We start from the raw sequence: 16,562 nt of genomic DNA, 5'->3' as shown, positions 1-16,562 counted from the left end.
TGACTCTTGGTATACCCATGCCCACCGGAACGAAACCCTGCTCACCTCACAACTCCCTCTGTGCATAAGTGCACTGTGGTAGTCCTTGGGCCAGCACATCTCACTGAGGCGCTTCCTTTCTTTCATTGACCGTCTACTTTACTAAGCATGATATCCATCTCCAGGGACAGTTCCCCCCACCCCCCGATTACATGCTCAAAGTGTGAGACGAAGCACCACCATCCTTGCTTCTAAGGAGCACTCTGGCTCTGGTTGCTGTCAAGTCTGTTCAGAATGGCAGCCCTCTGTGAGCAGAGCAACATGGGCTTTACAGGGTTTTCAGAGCTGTGGCCTTTTAGAAACAGATCACCACCAGGAATGAGGCCACCTCAGGGTCAGATTAAACTTCCAACTTTTCGATAAGTAGTCAAACAGTTAACCATTTCGCTGCTCAGGGACTCCTTAAATAGGAAGCAACAGAAATGGGATTTTTTAAATTAAATGTTATAAATAAATATAAGCTTAATATATTGTAGGTTAAATGTATCATTGCTGGCAGAATGAGTTCCGCTTGCTCCAGGTTCTGGTAAAGCAAAGCCAGGGCTTCTGGATGGGAGCTGAGGACTGAGTTTGGCTCAAATAGAGGATGAACTCTGATGAGCTGCTCTCCAAGGACCCACAGGTTTCCTGCCCCACCTCTGGAAGAATTTTAGCATGGCAACACCGAGGTAGTCAGTCTGATTCCTGCATGGAGAATGCTGAGTCCTAGCCCTCTGAGAGCTGGGTGGTGTGACCAGACTTGGGCCAGAAGCTGCCCAGGTATCCACATCCTGTTCATCTGTTATCTATTGTGACAGAAATAGACCAACCTCTCCCGCTCCCCAGTGCGCCCCCTCCCCGTGCCTGTCCCCAGGCTCCAGCAGGCTCAGGCTGGGATAAAATTGGTAGCACTTGTATGAGTGACATATTGTTTGTCTTCCAGCTTATGAGAAGGCTCTGAGTTATCTCAAGTTTTTCCTAAAACAACATTTTTCTCCATTTCTTAAAAAAAGGCAGAAGAAAAGAGATTATCTTATTTTATACAATATGCCTTCAGCCAGAGAGCAGAACATCGGCAACTCTTGAGGGTTGCATAGCAACTAGCTTTTCAATTGATTTTTTTGAGTAGGTACCAAAGCTACTGAACTGTTCTCATTCTAAATATTTCCTAAGATGATGAGAAAGCAATGGAAAGCAGATTTGAGGGTAATCAGAGCAGGGTGGGTAGCATCGTGCCGGGGAGGACTGGGTCAAGGCAGATGTGGGGCACTTGCGGGGACTTGTGGCACTCGAGGTGAGGGTGTGAGAAATCCTGCTGTGTGTCTCTAAGTGGAAAGCAAGATAAGAAGGTTGCTTGGGCAAAGGTGCAAAGAGCCGGTGGCTACAGCCCGGTCAGTGTCACAGGGTGCAACACCGAGGTCCTCCTTTGTGTCCTGATCAGGACCTCTGCCATGTGTGTGCCAGTTTCTCTATGTGAGGAGCAACTGAGGCACAGCCATGCCCACTGTGGGATTTGGAGCAGCCCAGCCCAGGGTGGGGGAGGGTCTAAGAACAAGGTGCTAAGGACCCTGGCAGACAGGCCTGAGACAGAGAGCCAGAAGGGCCAAGTAACCCCACATTCCCACCAACGACAGCTTCCTGGCTGCCTGGGTATGTGGATTACAACCCTTGCCCTGATGAAAGAAGGTTAATCTAGTCTCTGGCCATCTTTGGAAGATACTCCATGCCCCAGACAGACCATGTCTTTCTAGAGGAGAAGGATGCTGGATGATGGCCTTTGGATAGAGACCCCATTTGATCCTCTGGTCCTTCAGGTCTGACCTGGTGAGCCTGGGGAGGTTTGTACTGTGAATGCTTGTGCTTGGCTTTCTTTGTGCAGGTTGATGGAAGCAGAATTCCCTCAGGGTAGGCATAGCCCAGGCACAGGAATAGAGTGTGCCTCCGGCCCGTCCCCACCTGCCTGTCAGTGCGTCCTACTGTGGAGGCTTACATGTTGCTGATGCTGGAAGGTGTGCCACCAATGTTATAAATACCAGCAGAGTTGCCCATGGTGGACAGAGTTTAGCAGAACTCTATAGACTAAGACAGGTTAGAAAGAAAGGCCTAGAAATCTATATCTGAAAGTTAGCTAGTGAAAGACAGATTCTAGCAGAACTCTATAGACTAAGACAGGCTAGGAAGAAAGGCCTGAAATCTATATCTGAAAGTTAGCTAGTGAAAGACAGATTCTAGCAGAACTCTATAGACTAAGAGACAGGCTAGGAAGAAAGGCCTGAAATCTATATCTGAAAGTTAGCTAGTGAAAGACAGATTCTAGCAGAACTCTATAGACTAAGACAGGCTAGAAAGAAAGGCCTGAAATCTACATCTGAAAGCTAGCCAGTGAAAACTGTATATGTCACGACAGAATATTGTCCATAGTACCGGAAGGTGAGCACCCTAGGTTGGAAGGCACTCAAAATACACAGTGACCAAAGCAATGGCTCAGACACTGTGGCGACAAGGCAGGGCAGGGCAGTGTTCCATTCTGTTGTCCACACGGACGTAAGGGCCACTCACTTCTGGCCCTTATGCACATTTGTCACAATGAGATGTGAACCACATGTACTGCCTCGCATGACCATGGTACTAGGAGATGCCCCCAGCCCAGCCTTGGTGGAGCCTTTGCTTCCACAGCAAATTGAACTGTTATAGGACAAATGCATGTGAATGTGGGCTGTAGGCTAGGACTGTCCTGGTGTTCCTCCCGGTCCACTTTGTGATGGACCATAAGCCGGTTGGTGAACTTGGCTGAGCCTTCATTTTCCTAGTAGGAAGAGATCTGGGAAACCCCAGCACATAATAACAATGACAGCAATGACAAAGGTGTGAAGGTGAGTTGTCCATTATAGTGAGTGCTTCCTTGGTGGTAACACTATTGGCTTACTCGACACAGACTTACTCACTTTATCCTCCCAACACCTCTACTGTGGAGTTACTATTATCACCTGCTGGGATAGCCTGGGTGAGGACCTTGACAGTGAAGTGGGGGGACAAGGAAAGTGAAGCCTGCTCACCAAGCCTGCCCAAACAACAGAGTCTACACATTTTCCCAAAGCAACAGGGTTCTCCCCCTGTGTGGCCTCAGCACAGCCATCATTGCACTGTGGGCATCTCCCTGGGCTAGGGGTTCTCAGTGGAAGAGTGCGGGAGAAGGAAGGAGGATTTGCCTCCAGACAGTATTTGGCAATATCTGAAGACATTTTTGGTACTCACAACTCATGGTGGAAGTTGCTATTGGTATCGAGTGTGTAGAGACAAGGGATAGTGCTAAACACCCTCCATGCATGGACAGCTCCCCCCACAAGAAATTCTCCACCTTCAGAGGTTATAACACCAGATTGAGAGTCTGCCTCCCACCCCCACTCTGCTCACCTGAGCGGAGACAGATCCTCCCACTGGGTTTGGGCTTGTAAGTACTGCTGTGTTTTCTGTGTGTTTGGGAGGGAAGGTCTGAGAAAGGACCATCATCTCGGGTTAAGACTTTGTAATCCCATCTCCATCTTGATCAGAGTCGCCACGACAGTGACAAGGACAGTAGGTGCTGGAATGCTGTGTGCCAGCCTGCCGTCTCCCCTCCCTGAACTCTGTCATGGACAGAGACCCCCATCAGCCTGGCTTTACACTACGTGGGCACTCTGCAGGTGGGGAAGCTTCAGTTCAGGGTAGTGAGGTGGCTTGTTCATGATCACAGAGCAGATAAGAGGTTTGAATCTGGCCTCCAACTCCAGGACCCTCCTGCTGGCTGGGTGAGCCTCCATCTGCCACCTCCCATGGCCTGGTGAGCAGCAGGCTTGGGAGCCTGTTGGTTATGGCTGGGCAAGGCTGCCCCGTTGCTGATGTGGTTTCTGTGGAAACCGACTGCCCTCTGTGTTCCTGTCTCCTTGACTGAAGAGAGAAGAGCATAAATAATTCTGTTCATTTGGGAGTAAACAATGGAAATGTCAGAGAGCATCGTTTGGAACAGAACTTTCTGCACAGGTCTTAATTGATTTATATAGGGTGGGACTCCAGAGGTTGTGTCTGGATCTCTAAGGTCCCAGGTGCACCTGCTCCAAGCAGCTGTCCAGACCCAGTGTCAGGAGCCTTCTGCCAAGCTTCCTAAGCCCCAGGGAACCATGTTCTTATGACAGCAGCGCCACCTGGTGGCTACTTGAGCTCCCACCAGTCCTGTTCCTCTCCTCACACAGAAGTAAACCCAGGGATGTGAGGAATCTGGGGTACTGTTGGGTGGCTTCCACCCTTACCACCTTGAAGCAGGGGGGACTTTGAGACAGTTCTTTCAGTTCTCCCAGCTTCACACGTATTGATGCTATCTTTGTTGTTGTGCGCCATTAAGTTTATTCTAACATATATAACAAAGCAGAACTGCACCTAAGGTTTCTTGGGCTGTAATCTTTAACAGAAACAAACTGTCAGGCTTTTTCCCTCATGAAGACACTGGTGAGCTAAACCATAAACTTTCTGGTTACCAGCTGAGTGCTTAGCCATAGCATACGTCTTCATCTGGAAGATGTTTTAGTGCCACTGAGTCGATTCCAACTGAAAAACTCATCAAAACTTTACCCCTCCTGTGCCATCCTCAAAACTTCTGTCATGCTCATTGTGACAGTCTCTGTGTCATTCAGTCCATCCTGTTGAGTGTCTTCCTCTCTTTCACTGACCATCCACCTTTCTGAATATGAGGTCTTTGTCCTGACAGCATACCCAAAACATGTGAGACAAAGTCTTACCCCCATCTCTAAAGACCACCTTGACCACACTTCTTCCAAAACAGATTTGCTTGTTCTTTCAGCAGTTCATGTCATATTCAGGCCTCTTTGCCAACACCACAGTTCAAAGGCATTAATTCTTGAACATTTCTTATTTATTGTCCCACTTTTGCAAGTTTCTGAAGCAAATGAAAAATGTCATGACTTAAGCCTTATTCTTTAAAGTGACATCCTTGCTCTTCAGCACTTTAAAGAGGTGCTTGACACCAAATTTGTCCAATGCAGCATAGAGACCTGTGTCTTGGGGCTACTATAAAATTTTAAACAGATGCTCTGTGGGAAGTCCTTAGTCTCATGTATACTGATTTCTGTAGTCTGCTTCTGCTGGGCTCCCCTTTTCAGTCACTTCCCCAAGGTGTCTGGAATATCCCCATTGCTGACCTCTGGAATCTTTCCCACCTTCTGCAAGCCCCAGGGCTGTGTGTATGTCTCTCTCCCTGCTAAAGCCTGGCTCCTCACTCTGTGTGTGTGTGTGTGTGTGTGTGTGTGTGTGTGTGTGTGTGTGTGTATGTATGTTCATTCATGCATCCATTCACTACCTCCGTGATTAATTGGAGCTCTGTGTAGGCAGGGACATCACTGGTCTTGTTCATAAGACTGAATCCTCCACAATGAAAGCAGAAACTGAGACTGCAATAAAACGATAGAAGTATAAATGAGTGTATTAAAAATATTTTATGAAATAAATGTATAATGTTATTTAAATACATGGAAGAACTAAATAAAGAGAATGAATACATAGGTGCCGCTGAGTGCAAGCGCTGGGCCAGATCCTGAGCAAGGTCAGTCGGGGAGAGACAGGTTCCAGGTAGGCCCTGCCCTTGAGGAGCTCACAGTTAAGCAACTCAGAGGCCAGTGGGACTGACAGGTGGTTGAACACCGGTGACTGTATCATGGGGATAAGGAACAAAGCAGGGAAATTTACAGTCGGCACCACGGAGGCCAGGGCAGGTATTGGGGTGGCGGAGGTGCTTATATCTGGGTACAGTGCACCTCCCCACCCCTCTCTTGCTGCTGCCCCCTACACATAGCTTACAGGTCCCTGTAAGCTTCAGCTGTTCCTTGTGGAGGAAGCTCTGGTAGCATAGTGCGTAAGGAGTTGCAGTACTAACTCCAATGCAGTGTCTTTCTGGCAGTTCACATCTACCAATGGCTCTGCAAAAGGGAGGTGGGAAATCAGCTCCTGTGCAGCTTATGAGGAGGGTCAGCTATGAGTCTGGTTCAGACTCAACAGAAATAGAGACAGATTCCCTATAGGGCGGCCACCTAGACCTGAGCTTTTAGGATCCTCAATGTCACTCTTCTTCACCTTGACTCCTAACCAGCCCCATGGGGAAAGTCCACCAGAGTGACCCTTCTGATGAAGGTGAGAACAGGAAGGTCCTGAGCCCCGGCTTCCTTGGTCCAGGTCCTAGTGCCAACCTCTGTCTCCCACACCTGGACGGTGACAGAAGCCACAGTGGTGAGAAGAGCCTTAACATGGAGATACGTAAATATGCATGGTGACCCAGGGAGGACTCTGGCTCACCTGAGAGTCGACGGTTTGCTGGGTGGGGAAGTATGTAAGGACCAACGGCAGCCAGCCTAGCCCTGGACTCTGAAGCACTCGGGCAGTAGAGATTGGTCAGGAACTCCTGTTTACATCTAGAAGCCCCCTGCAAATGGGGTTTTGGGCAGCAGTGCCATGGAGTCCACTGTGGGATCAGGGCCACCATTCTTGGGCTCTCAGAGGGTCAGCCCTGGGGAAAGTCCACTTGCTACCATGCTTTGAGCCAGGGCTCACTAGAGAGTATGGGCTATGTCGACCCACACAGGACACTTCCTACGCTTTGGCCTGGGCCCAGAGACTCCATCTGTATCCCAGGCTTTAGTCTGTCCTTCATGAGATCCCTTCACTGAGGTTTGGGGTTCTGGGAGATAGTCTTACTATGAGAAGGCTGGCCTTTGGGGCTAAGAGGTTTTCTCTCAACCACTTCAGAAATGGACCCCAGCCGAGGATGAAGAAATACCCATCCACCATTCAAACCAGCCCCAGTCACAAATGATCAAAATGGACAGGATACCTGTCCTTATATGTTGAAGCAGGCAACTCTTTCAAGCTCATGATTCTTTGCTTCTGAAGGAGATATGGGCACACAAATTATATGACTTCTCCCAATTCTGAGGAAGATCCTAGCTTGTGTGCACTAGTAGAGTCTGGGGGCCTCTGGAGAATACAGGATCCATGTGAAGGGTCCACCTGTCCTTAGCTCTGCCAGCTGAGGCCACTTGAGAGGCACAGAAGCCGGAGTTTAACCCCAGTGAGTGATCTCACTAAAGCCTTTGTGAGGGATCCTGACATTATCCTTCCTTCTGGACAGCAGTGAGGAGGCTCCAGGAAGCCCGATGAAGACATCTGAACCTGGGCTCCCTGCATCAGTTCTCTGCAGTTAGAGCCCTGGAGCTTGGGCTACCTTGAGCACCAGGGACCTGTTCAGCCTTTCCCCTCTGCAGTGTCTGGCCTTAGACTCCCATCTGGACCAGCCTTGCCACCAGGGTGGTATGGATATTTCTGTCTGGACATCCATGCCTGTGAGGAGTCCTTAAGTGCGTGCAGCGTCTGTGGAAGGCTGCAGGGCATCTCTCATGAGCAGGAACTATTTCGTGGGGGAGGGCAGCTTGAATGGCAAGAGACAGGAATTAATAGGAGCTCTCTTCAGGGGCTTATCTCCAGGTGACCCTGCTTCAGCTGGCATCCTGTCTGTGGAACCTCAGCCCCATTGAGCTGAAGTCTCAGCCAGCCCTTGCCTGGGCAAGGCCAAAGTCCTGGACGGATCACTCAAGAGGGTGGCACCCTGAGATTAGAGAGAGAAGCTCCCAAGAACAACAGAACCAAGCTCTTAACAAACAAGTGAGCTGGTCAAGAAAGGACAGTCCCCTTGACTGTGCCCCAATCACCAAAGCAGATCTATGTGCTTGGGGTCCTGCCATGCCCACCCTCCTCCATAGTCCCCATTGCCACCGGTCACCTCCCTCCTCCCCCACCCTCAGTCCTGACTCCTCTGCCACCTTCATGGTCCCGACATACTGCACGATCATGTACCCATTAATTTCAGCGGCCACATGGACCTACCCCCTCCCCCCAGACCACATAACAGTATCTTCAGGACTGACTTTAACTCAAAGAATCGGAATCAGCACCAATTTGGTTCCAAATAGACAGAGGTCAAATATACCCCCACTTTCCACCTTCCCATTTACTTCTGAGGTCTACCTGTGCCCCTATCCCAGTGCTCGTTCACTCTCCTTCTTTATCTCTCATTTAAAAAATGTGTTTTCATGTCCATAAAATCACAGAAAACATCATATGTTCTGTAGCAAGTTTAATGTAACAGATGAGACTGTTGTGTGTTGTCCAGCCAGAACCAACCTATAACTTCCCTTCCAGCGGGTTTTCAGAGGCAATCATCACGCAGAAGACTGCCCATCCTTCTTCCTCCAAGCAGATGGTGGATTCAAACTGTGTGCTTTTGAGATTGCAGTGCAGCTTCTTACCACTGGTCCACCAGAGCTCCCAGAAGAAGATGCTTGTCTTTGTTATTGTTGTGCACTGTTGAGTTGGAACCGACCCATAGCTGACCCTCCGCCAGGTTTTCAGAGGCAGTTCATTGCACGGGAGGAGATTGCCCATCCTTCTCCCGCAAAGCAACTGGCAGAGAAATAAGTGACTAAATTACAAGACAAAGTTCAGGAGGGTTTGTGGCACAGACCCTCATGTGGCTAGGAGAAACTTATTTCCATCTCAAAGAGGACTTGCCCACATCTTGAAAGAGACCCACTCACCCTTCCTGGAATGATGTTCGCTCTTTGTCACTGGGCAGGCGTGTGCAAGTTCAAGTGTTAGCAAGTGTGCGGGAGTCTAAGTGCCAGGTTCACATGCCCTCTTCAGGCCTCAGTGGGCTTGTCACTGAGCTCTCTGTGGCTGCTCTTGGCTGGCTGAGCTCCCATCATTGACAGGTCCAGCTCCAGCCAGCAGCCTTGGGATAGCTGTGCTCCTGGCTGGGGTGTCAATCTCTTCTTCCGCGTGAGCCTCCCTCACCCCCATTGTGCAGACACATCTCCTCCCCATACTCCTGCTCAGGGCCTCGGTGGACCCTGTAGGCCTGTGAGTCTCTTGTTACAGCTCCTGGCTAGAATTTCTGCCACTGCCATGAGCAAGGACGCCTACCTGCTGGTCCTGGGCATCTTACCACCAAGAGTTCGAGCTTTCAGACTGACCAGCCTTTCCACCACCTCTGAACCTGCTCTCTGTTGCTGGTGGCACTGTCTCAGCTCTGTGTGTGCCATAGCTCTTTACCTGGTCTGGGATCTCCACTGGTCTGGGATCTTCTCAGTGCAAAGTCCTCATATTCCAAAGGACGTACTCCTCGCTGAGCTTGGAAAAGCCTCGATTCCAGCCATTTATATAGACAACTTCTTGTAATTTCACGGTAGGGTCTTCCTACCCAGGCCAGAGCCCAACCAATCCTCTGAGCTGGATCTCAGCCCAAATAATTGGTGATTATTCAGGGGATGTCAATCAACACAAGCCTTGTTAATTACTAGGCCAGACAGGTCAGAAGTAAGAAATCATTCAATTACTTACAATTTCTCTGGAAATTGCCAATCAACTTGGAAAATACCCTCCCAAAGTTGTTTTGGGTTTTTGTTTGTTGTTTCCTCAAATTCAGGGCCAATAGGCCACATAAGTGAATCCATTGCACTCCACTGTCTCAGATGTTGTTGTTGTAGTTGTGTACTGTAGAGTCAGGGCTGACCCGTAGCTGACCCTCTGGCAGGTTTTCAGAGGCAGTTAATGACAAGGGAGGACATTGCCCATCTTTCTCCTGTGGGGCAGCTGGTGGCCTCAAACCGCGTGCCTCCTGGATTGCAGCACAGCTTCTTGCCACTAGGCTACCAGACCTTTAGTAAAATGTATGAGGCCCTGACTTGTCATCGTTGCTATCAACAGACAGGAGAACTGGAGGCAAGATGTGTTCTGGAGATCCTAAAATCTCTTCAATGCTCTGGACTCTTCATGAATGCTCTAGATCTTCAGGATGACCTGGTTCCTTTCTGTCCATGTGAGATAGGCTGGAGCCTTGAGGTTGTGTGCAGATTAGCAGAGAAATAGGAAGTACAGGAACTACCCACATCTTGTAAAGGATGATGCTTTGAGCCTCTGGATGCCCACATAAACAGTGACAGAATCTTCCTCCTGGACTTTGTGGGTACCTCGTGTCTGGCATCACAACTCTCAGGGTCCAACACATGGTCATTGCTTTCTAAGGTGCTACCTCTCCACAACTCCCTTCACTTTAATGAAGCCACCTTCTGCTTCTGCCCTCCAAGGACGCTCTGGGGATCCAATGGTAAGGAATTGCACTGTCAACTCAAAGGCGGGCACTTTGTCTCCACCAGAGGCTCTGTAGGGATTTACTCCCCCCTTGTGATTTACTGTCTGTGAAAACGTGCTGGAAGGCCAGCTCTGGGTGGTTGTGACTCGACAGTACACAACCACAACATCCCCTCCAAGTCCTTCCTCCATCCCTTCCAGCAGGAGGGCCCTGAAGAGACTCAGAACCCAAAGCTGAACAACTTCTGACCTGGACTCCACCACCCAGACCTCCTTTGTGCTGGAGAACACAAATGGCAGCTTGCCTTCTTGGAATTGCTAAAGGAAAACAAAGCAAGAACAAAAACACAAATCAATATTTCAATAAATTATCCTGCCGCAGCAGCAAAATCACTTTGACTGCCAAGACAGTGCCTGGGAACCTGGGAGGAACCAATAGAAACTTAGCATCTGGAATGAGAGTCGATTGTCCTTTGTTGGGCCCAGTCTGAAAAGGCGTGGGGAGGGACTGTCCACATGCAGACTGGCTTTTGGTCTGGTGGCCCAAGCAGAGAATTTTGCCATCTGTGTCTTATTTGGGCCATGTAATTTAAAAACAAAAACACAACACGACAAAAACACTGACCCCAGATGAGGTGAATTGATACAGTGACTGGGGTATAGGTGTGTCCGAGTCAGTGAGACTGGCTCAGGACAGGGCAGGCTTCAGAGCTGTTGTACATAGGGTCACTGTGGAGTTTCAGGCAACCCCATAGCACATAACAACAACAACCCAAAACTTAAGCCAATATTTACTATTAGGTATACTTATTTTAAATTTTGGAATCAGGAGTGGCATCCACTTCCTAAACAACACACCTCTCTGGAAACTCTATGAACTTTGAGAAACAATGATAGGTATAGAAGGGCTTCGGGTCTTTAGCTTGTAGGGTTGCTATGAGTCATGCTTGACCCGACGGCAATCAACAATAACATTTTAAATTTTAGATTTTGAGTTTGGCCTGAAAAATCCAGCCTGGCACGCTCAGCCTGTGTCACACGGCAGACGAGTGCTGAGAGAGGATGCCTGTTCCTCTCTCTGTACATGGAGTTCTCCCTCCACCACCATCCTCACTACTTCTTAGTGTCCCCACCTTCTTTATCAAAATAGGGAAGTATTTCTCTGTATGCTTACCCTTTCGAAACTCTTCTTACAACCAACTGACTCGCAGATTTCTATCACCTAACTTGCCCCTGTTGGCATTTGGATTTGCAACACCACCTGGTCCTTCCCACAGGCCACACTCTGCTTCAGCCCCACTCCTGCCTTTGCCTCTGCCCCCAGCTGTACAGCCTGACTCCTGCTCTCCGGTTCTGATACTGGAGCATGCCTTTCTAGGAGTCTTTTACTGTGGCAAGAACATATGTGGCAAAACCTCTGCTAACTTAGTGCTGTTTGCATGTCCAATTCAGTGGGTTTTATTACACTCAGTATATCATACAACCATTTTCACTCTCTGATTCCAAATTATTCCACCACCATTAACAGAAACTCAGTGTCCTTCATATTGTGACTCCGCTTTTTGTCCCACCTCCTAGACCTGGTATCCACTGATGAAGTCTGGTCCCTATTCTTTGGCTTATTCTTTTTCTCTCTGCCTTTTAAAAATTTTAAAGTGCTTTGCTTACAAATTTGGATACGCTGTGTTTCACACTACGCTTCATATTGTGTTTCATGTAATCATTCCTATGCATTTTGTTTTGTAAAATCAATCACCATTTGACCTTGCCTATCACTACTCAGATCCTTCCTGTTTCCTTCACTCCATCATTCTACCCACCAGACTGTGCAACCCTGTAGTTTCGCCCTTATCCATCCTAACTCCTCCACTTCCACCCTTTTCTCCTTGGATTTTACTAGTTAACCTTCCATTTTTTACAGTAATAATCTTATACAGTATCTGTCCTTATGAGACTGAGTTAGTTCACTCAGTATAATGCTCTCCAATTTCTCCCAAGTTATGTAGTATTTTTCAAAATTGTTTCTCCTGAGTGTGGCATAGTTTGCCATTGTGTGAATGTATCACAATTTTCTCAATCCATTCAGTTGTGGTTGGACATTTGGGCTGTTTCCATGTTCTTGCAATGGTGAATAACACTGCTATGAACATTGTTGAACAGATCTCCCTGTGTGTCTCAGTTCTAATTTCCCTGGGGTATGTTCCTAGCAGTGGAATATTTGGGTCATAGAGAGTTTCTATGTTCAACTTTTTGAGGAAACTCTTTGGCTTATTCTCAATATTTCATGTAAGTAGAGTCATACAGTTTTTGTTCTCTTGGGACTAACTTTTTTCCCCCCTTTATATGATGTGTTTTATTTTTATTGCTCTTACTGTAAAAATTGTGGAGTTATAAAGACAGCCATTTTTCTTAAATATAGGTCTAATTTGTATTTCCTTTAAAGGGGCAAGTTAATTCACTTTGGAAAGCAAAGTCTCAGATGTTTAATGAGATGAAAACTGAAAGGAAGAAAATGTATACAGATTTTTCTATCCTTTGCTAAAGACTGTTGGGTACCACCCTTTGGGCGGGGTTGCATCAGGTTACATTAAATTCTTCTTTCTGATCTAAAGGCTATTTTCAAAAAAATTTTCTTTTTTAAAATTATTATTAATTTTTTCTAAACATTTTTTATTTTATTCTTTTGTGGGTGTGTGTACCGTCAAATCAGACCTGACTGGTACAGGAGGAAATTGTTCCTCTTTCTCCAGCAGAGCATCTGGTGGATTCGAACCATGCACCTCCGGGATTGCAGTACACCTTCTTGCCACTAGGCCACCAGAGCTCGCCAATTATTAATTTTAATGAAAATTTACAGAGACTTTGGATTTCCATTCATTCATCATTACACTTTTCTCCCTGCCCACACCTCCCCTCCCCCTCCACCCCGGCCCCCAGTACACTCTTCTCTTTGAAAAGTGAAGGAAAAATTCTTTCATTGTTTTACAATCCCTCCCCCTAGGTTCTTGGGGCTAACTTATTCCACTCGGTATGAAGCCTCATTTATTTTGTAGCACATATTAGGGCTTCATTTCTCCATGAGTGTAGGTATTTAATTATTTAATTATATGTATGAGCCATGTTTGTCTGAGCTCTGGTGGCCTAGTGGTAAGGGGTTGTCCTACAAACCCATAGGCCAATGGTTTGAATTCACCAGCTTCTCTATGGAAGAAGGATGGTCAATCTTTTCCCATGCGATTGCTGAATAATTTCTGACTTGAGGGCACCTGACGGCAACATCTGTGTATTCTTTTTCTTCTGAAAATAAATTTATAGACTGTTTCCACATTTTGACTATTATAAACAGTACTGCATTGACCACTGGTGCACGTAGTGTTCCTGCTTTGAACTCTTTGGGGTACATATGGGCTGTGGGTACATGTATATATACAAACACACACCCCTTGGAGTGGAATCAGTGGTGTACTGTGTCACTTGTTGCATGGCTTATTGACAGGTCATTGCTTTGCATGCACCAGTTGCTCTGAAGGAGAGAGTGGGTCTGTCTCCTCTCTTAAAGATTCACTGTCTTCAAACCCTGATGGAGGGTCACTCTGAGGCAGAATCATCTTGACAGCAGTGGATTTGACTTTGTTTTTTTATTAACACTGTTAACTTTTTGAGGAATTGCCAGACTTTTGCCCTGGCAGGACTTTTGGTTCCTCAAAGACCTGGCCAGAGTTCTCCTTGTGATATGGAGCCGAGCAGCTGTCCCCTGGAGCCACCATCTTTCATGATGATCTTTCCCATGATCCTCTTTTCTTTATATAGCTCTGCTAATCACACTTGCTGCAGTTTTTCTTCCATTGTATTGTTTTTTTGTAAACATCTTTGACCAAGGGAAATGCATAGGGTTTTTGTCCTCCCTTCTCTGGGCTTGCATGCCCTACTGGGATTTCCCCCTACTATTATGGGTTCGGTTTTTCTTGCTCTAGGCCTCCTGGAACTACGACCTTGTCGGTGGGGTCCAGGGTACAATTTCCTCTTGTCTTGAGATCTGCACTAGTCAGTGCCCAATAGAATGCACCTATAAAGCCTTGTGTGGAACTCTGAAAACAGGTAAAGTGTATTCCTTAGATGATCACAGATCATTTCACCACATCTTACCTGACTGTGAATCCAAACTCATGGAGATGTGACCGAGAACTTTTTCTTCCATTCTTACACAAGAACGGAGCCAAGTGGGTCCTGAGAGCAGACAAAGGCGTAGTGCAGCCTGGATCAGGCCCCAGTGAACGGCATTTCTCCACATTGCAGCCTGCTCAGCCTGTAAACTCACCTCACTCTTCTTCCTGCCTCCCTGCAGTCTATGAGCCTCATCGAGATTGGAAACCCCTCTCAGAGCCTGGAGAATGTCTGCCGCTGGGCCTACCTCCAACAGAAACCAGACTCAGACCACGATGAGTACCACGACCACGCCATCTTCCTCACCAGGCAGGACTTTGGGCCTTCAGGCATGCAAGGTGAGCTTTGTCCCTGCAGGGCACAGAGAGGAGGGGCCAGGGCAGGGGGGAGTGGCAGGCAGCTGCTCACCAGAGGAAGATCTAGGTAAGTGTTGGCAAACTGGCTCCACAAAATCATTTCTCCCAGGAAACAACCCCATCCCCACTCCTGGCAGAAGAGGAAATCAGAAGAGCTAGGACTAGCAGCCCCAAGGCTGGAGGAGTCTGCAGCTAGGTTTCTGGGTGTTTGTTTCTCCCAGTTTTCAGGACACTAATTTGAAAACATTGACAACTTGGAAAATTTTGCATAAAAATTTTAACTATATAAAACTGATATATCTAAAATAATAAATTGAAAATTCTTAGTCACACTGAAAGCTTTTAGTATGCTTCTCTTAGTAGTTTATAAAACAAGATTTTTTTAAAAAAAAATTACAACATGTCAGTATTCATTAGATTTGCATTGGCCAGGAATATAAACTGGCTTTCCTGCATGGACGATGAGAGTTGTACACTGAAGCACCCATGTGTCATCCAGTAGTCCTGGCTGATGTGTGGAATTTTATGGATTCAGACCTGTGGGCCAGAGTTACAATTGCCCTGCAGAGTTGCCTAGGCTGCAGTCTATCTCTACAGGACCCGATCTCCAGATCTTTCCTCCTGTAGAGGCTCCAGAGGGTTTGAATCACCAGCATTTTGGTTAGTCGTGGGGCACTTAAACATTGCACCACCAGGGCTTCCTCTAGTAGTCATTAAAGAAATGCAAATTAAAACCATGATGTGATGTCAGGACATACTTAATAAAATGGCCAGAATTAGAGACGGAAAATAATACACTTTTATGACGATGTGGAGCAATAAAAACTCCAATAACTTTCTAATAAACACTTTGGAAAACAGTTTGGCATTACCTGTGAAAGCTAAAGAGTCTCTGAATGGTGCAAGCAGTGAACTTGCTGAGCTGACAACTCAAATGTTGGCAGTTTGAATCTCCCCCTCCAGGCTACCTCAAAAGTAAGAAGTAGCAATCTACTTCAGAAAATTCTGCCATGGAAAATTCTATGTAGCACAGTTCTACTCTGACATACATGGAGTTACCATGAATTGTAGTTGGCTTGACAACTTGCTATTGCTTTTCTGTTGAAGCTAAAACGTGCTCCCACCCAGCAAACACACTTGCAGGCATACATGAACCAGAAGTGCAGGCATGCGTACAAAAAAGAATGTACAGGTATCCGCCCAGCATTATTTGTAATAATGTTTGCCGAGACAGAGGAAGATTTGAAATGCTTGTTGCAGAAGAACAAAGACTATAGCCTTCAATAAGGATTGTATCTCAACATCAAGAAGATAAAAATCCTCACCACTAGACCTGTAAGCAACATCGTGATAAAAATTGAAATGGTCGATGAGTTCATCATATTTGGATCCACAATCAACACTCTTGTCACCAGCGGTCTGGAGATCAGGAAACATATTGTATTAAGCAAGTCCACTGTCAGAGACCTTTCCAAATTACTGAGGAAGAATGATGTCATTTTGAAGACTAAGGTGCACCTGATTCAGGTCATGGTCTTTTCAACCACTTGCTGTACATATTAAAACTAGACAATAAATAGAGATTACTGAAGAATTAATGCCTTTGAGTTGTGGTGTTGGAGAGGAGTACTGAATATCCCATAGACTTCAGAATGAACAAACAGATAGTCATTGGAAAAAGTGCAACCACAGTCCTCCTTTGAGACAAGGAGGGTGAAGCTTCATCTCACATACTTCAGACACTGGGAGAGGCTGTTCCTGGGAAAGGGACATTATGCTTGAAAACAGAGAGGGTCAGCCAGGGAGAGGACCCTCAGTGAGATGGATTGGCACAGTGAC

At 46.9% G+C, this 16,562-nt stretch overlaps 1 protein-coding gene across 1 annotated transcript in view; it reads left to right on the top strand.

Annotated features, from left to right (window-relative positions):
• Positions 1-16,562, top strand: part of ADAMTS2 (ADAM metallopeptidase with thrombospondin type 1 motif, 2) — a 346,237-nt gene that overhangs the window by 253,290 nt on the left and 76,385 nt on the right. Inside the window, exon 6 of the mRNA XM_006898109.1 lies at positions 14,549-14,705. Coding sequence (XP_006898171.1) covers positions 14,549-14,705 — 157 coding nt within the window. The remainder of the gene's footprint in view (positions 1-14,548; positions 14,706-16,562) is intronic.

The sequence above is a fragment of the Elephantulus edwardii genome, unplaced genomic scaffold, assembly GCF_000299155.1.
Source record: "Elephantulus edwardii isolate Elephantulus edwardi_28Jun2011 unplaced genomic scaffold, EleEdw1.0 scaffold00221, whole genome shotgun sequence".
Taxonomy (NCBI): Eukaryota; Metazoa; Chordata; class Mammalia; order Macroscelidea; family Macroscelididae; genus Elephantulus; species Elephantulus edwardii.
Note: the sequence above shows the minus strand (reverse complement) of the source record. Positions and strands in the feature narration are given on the sequence as shown.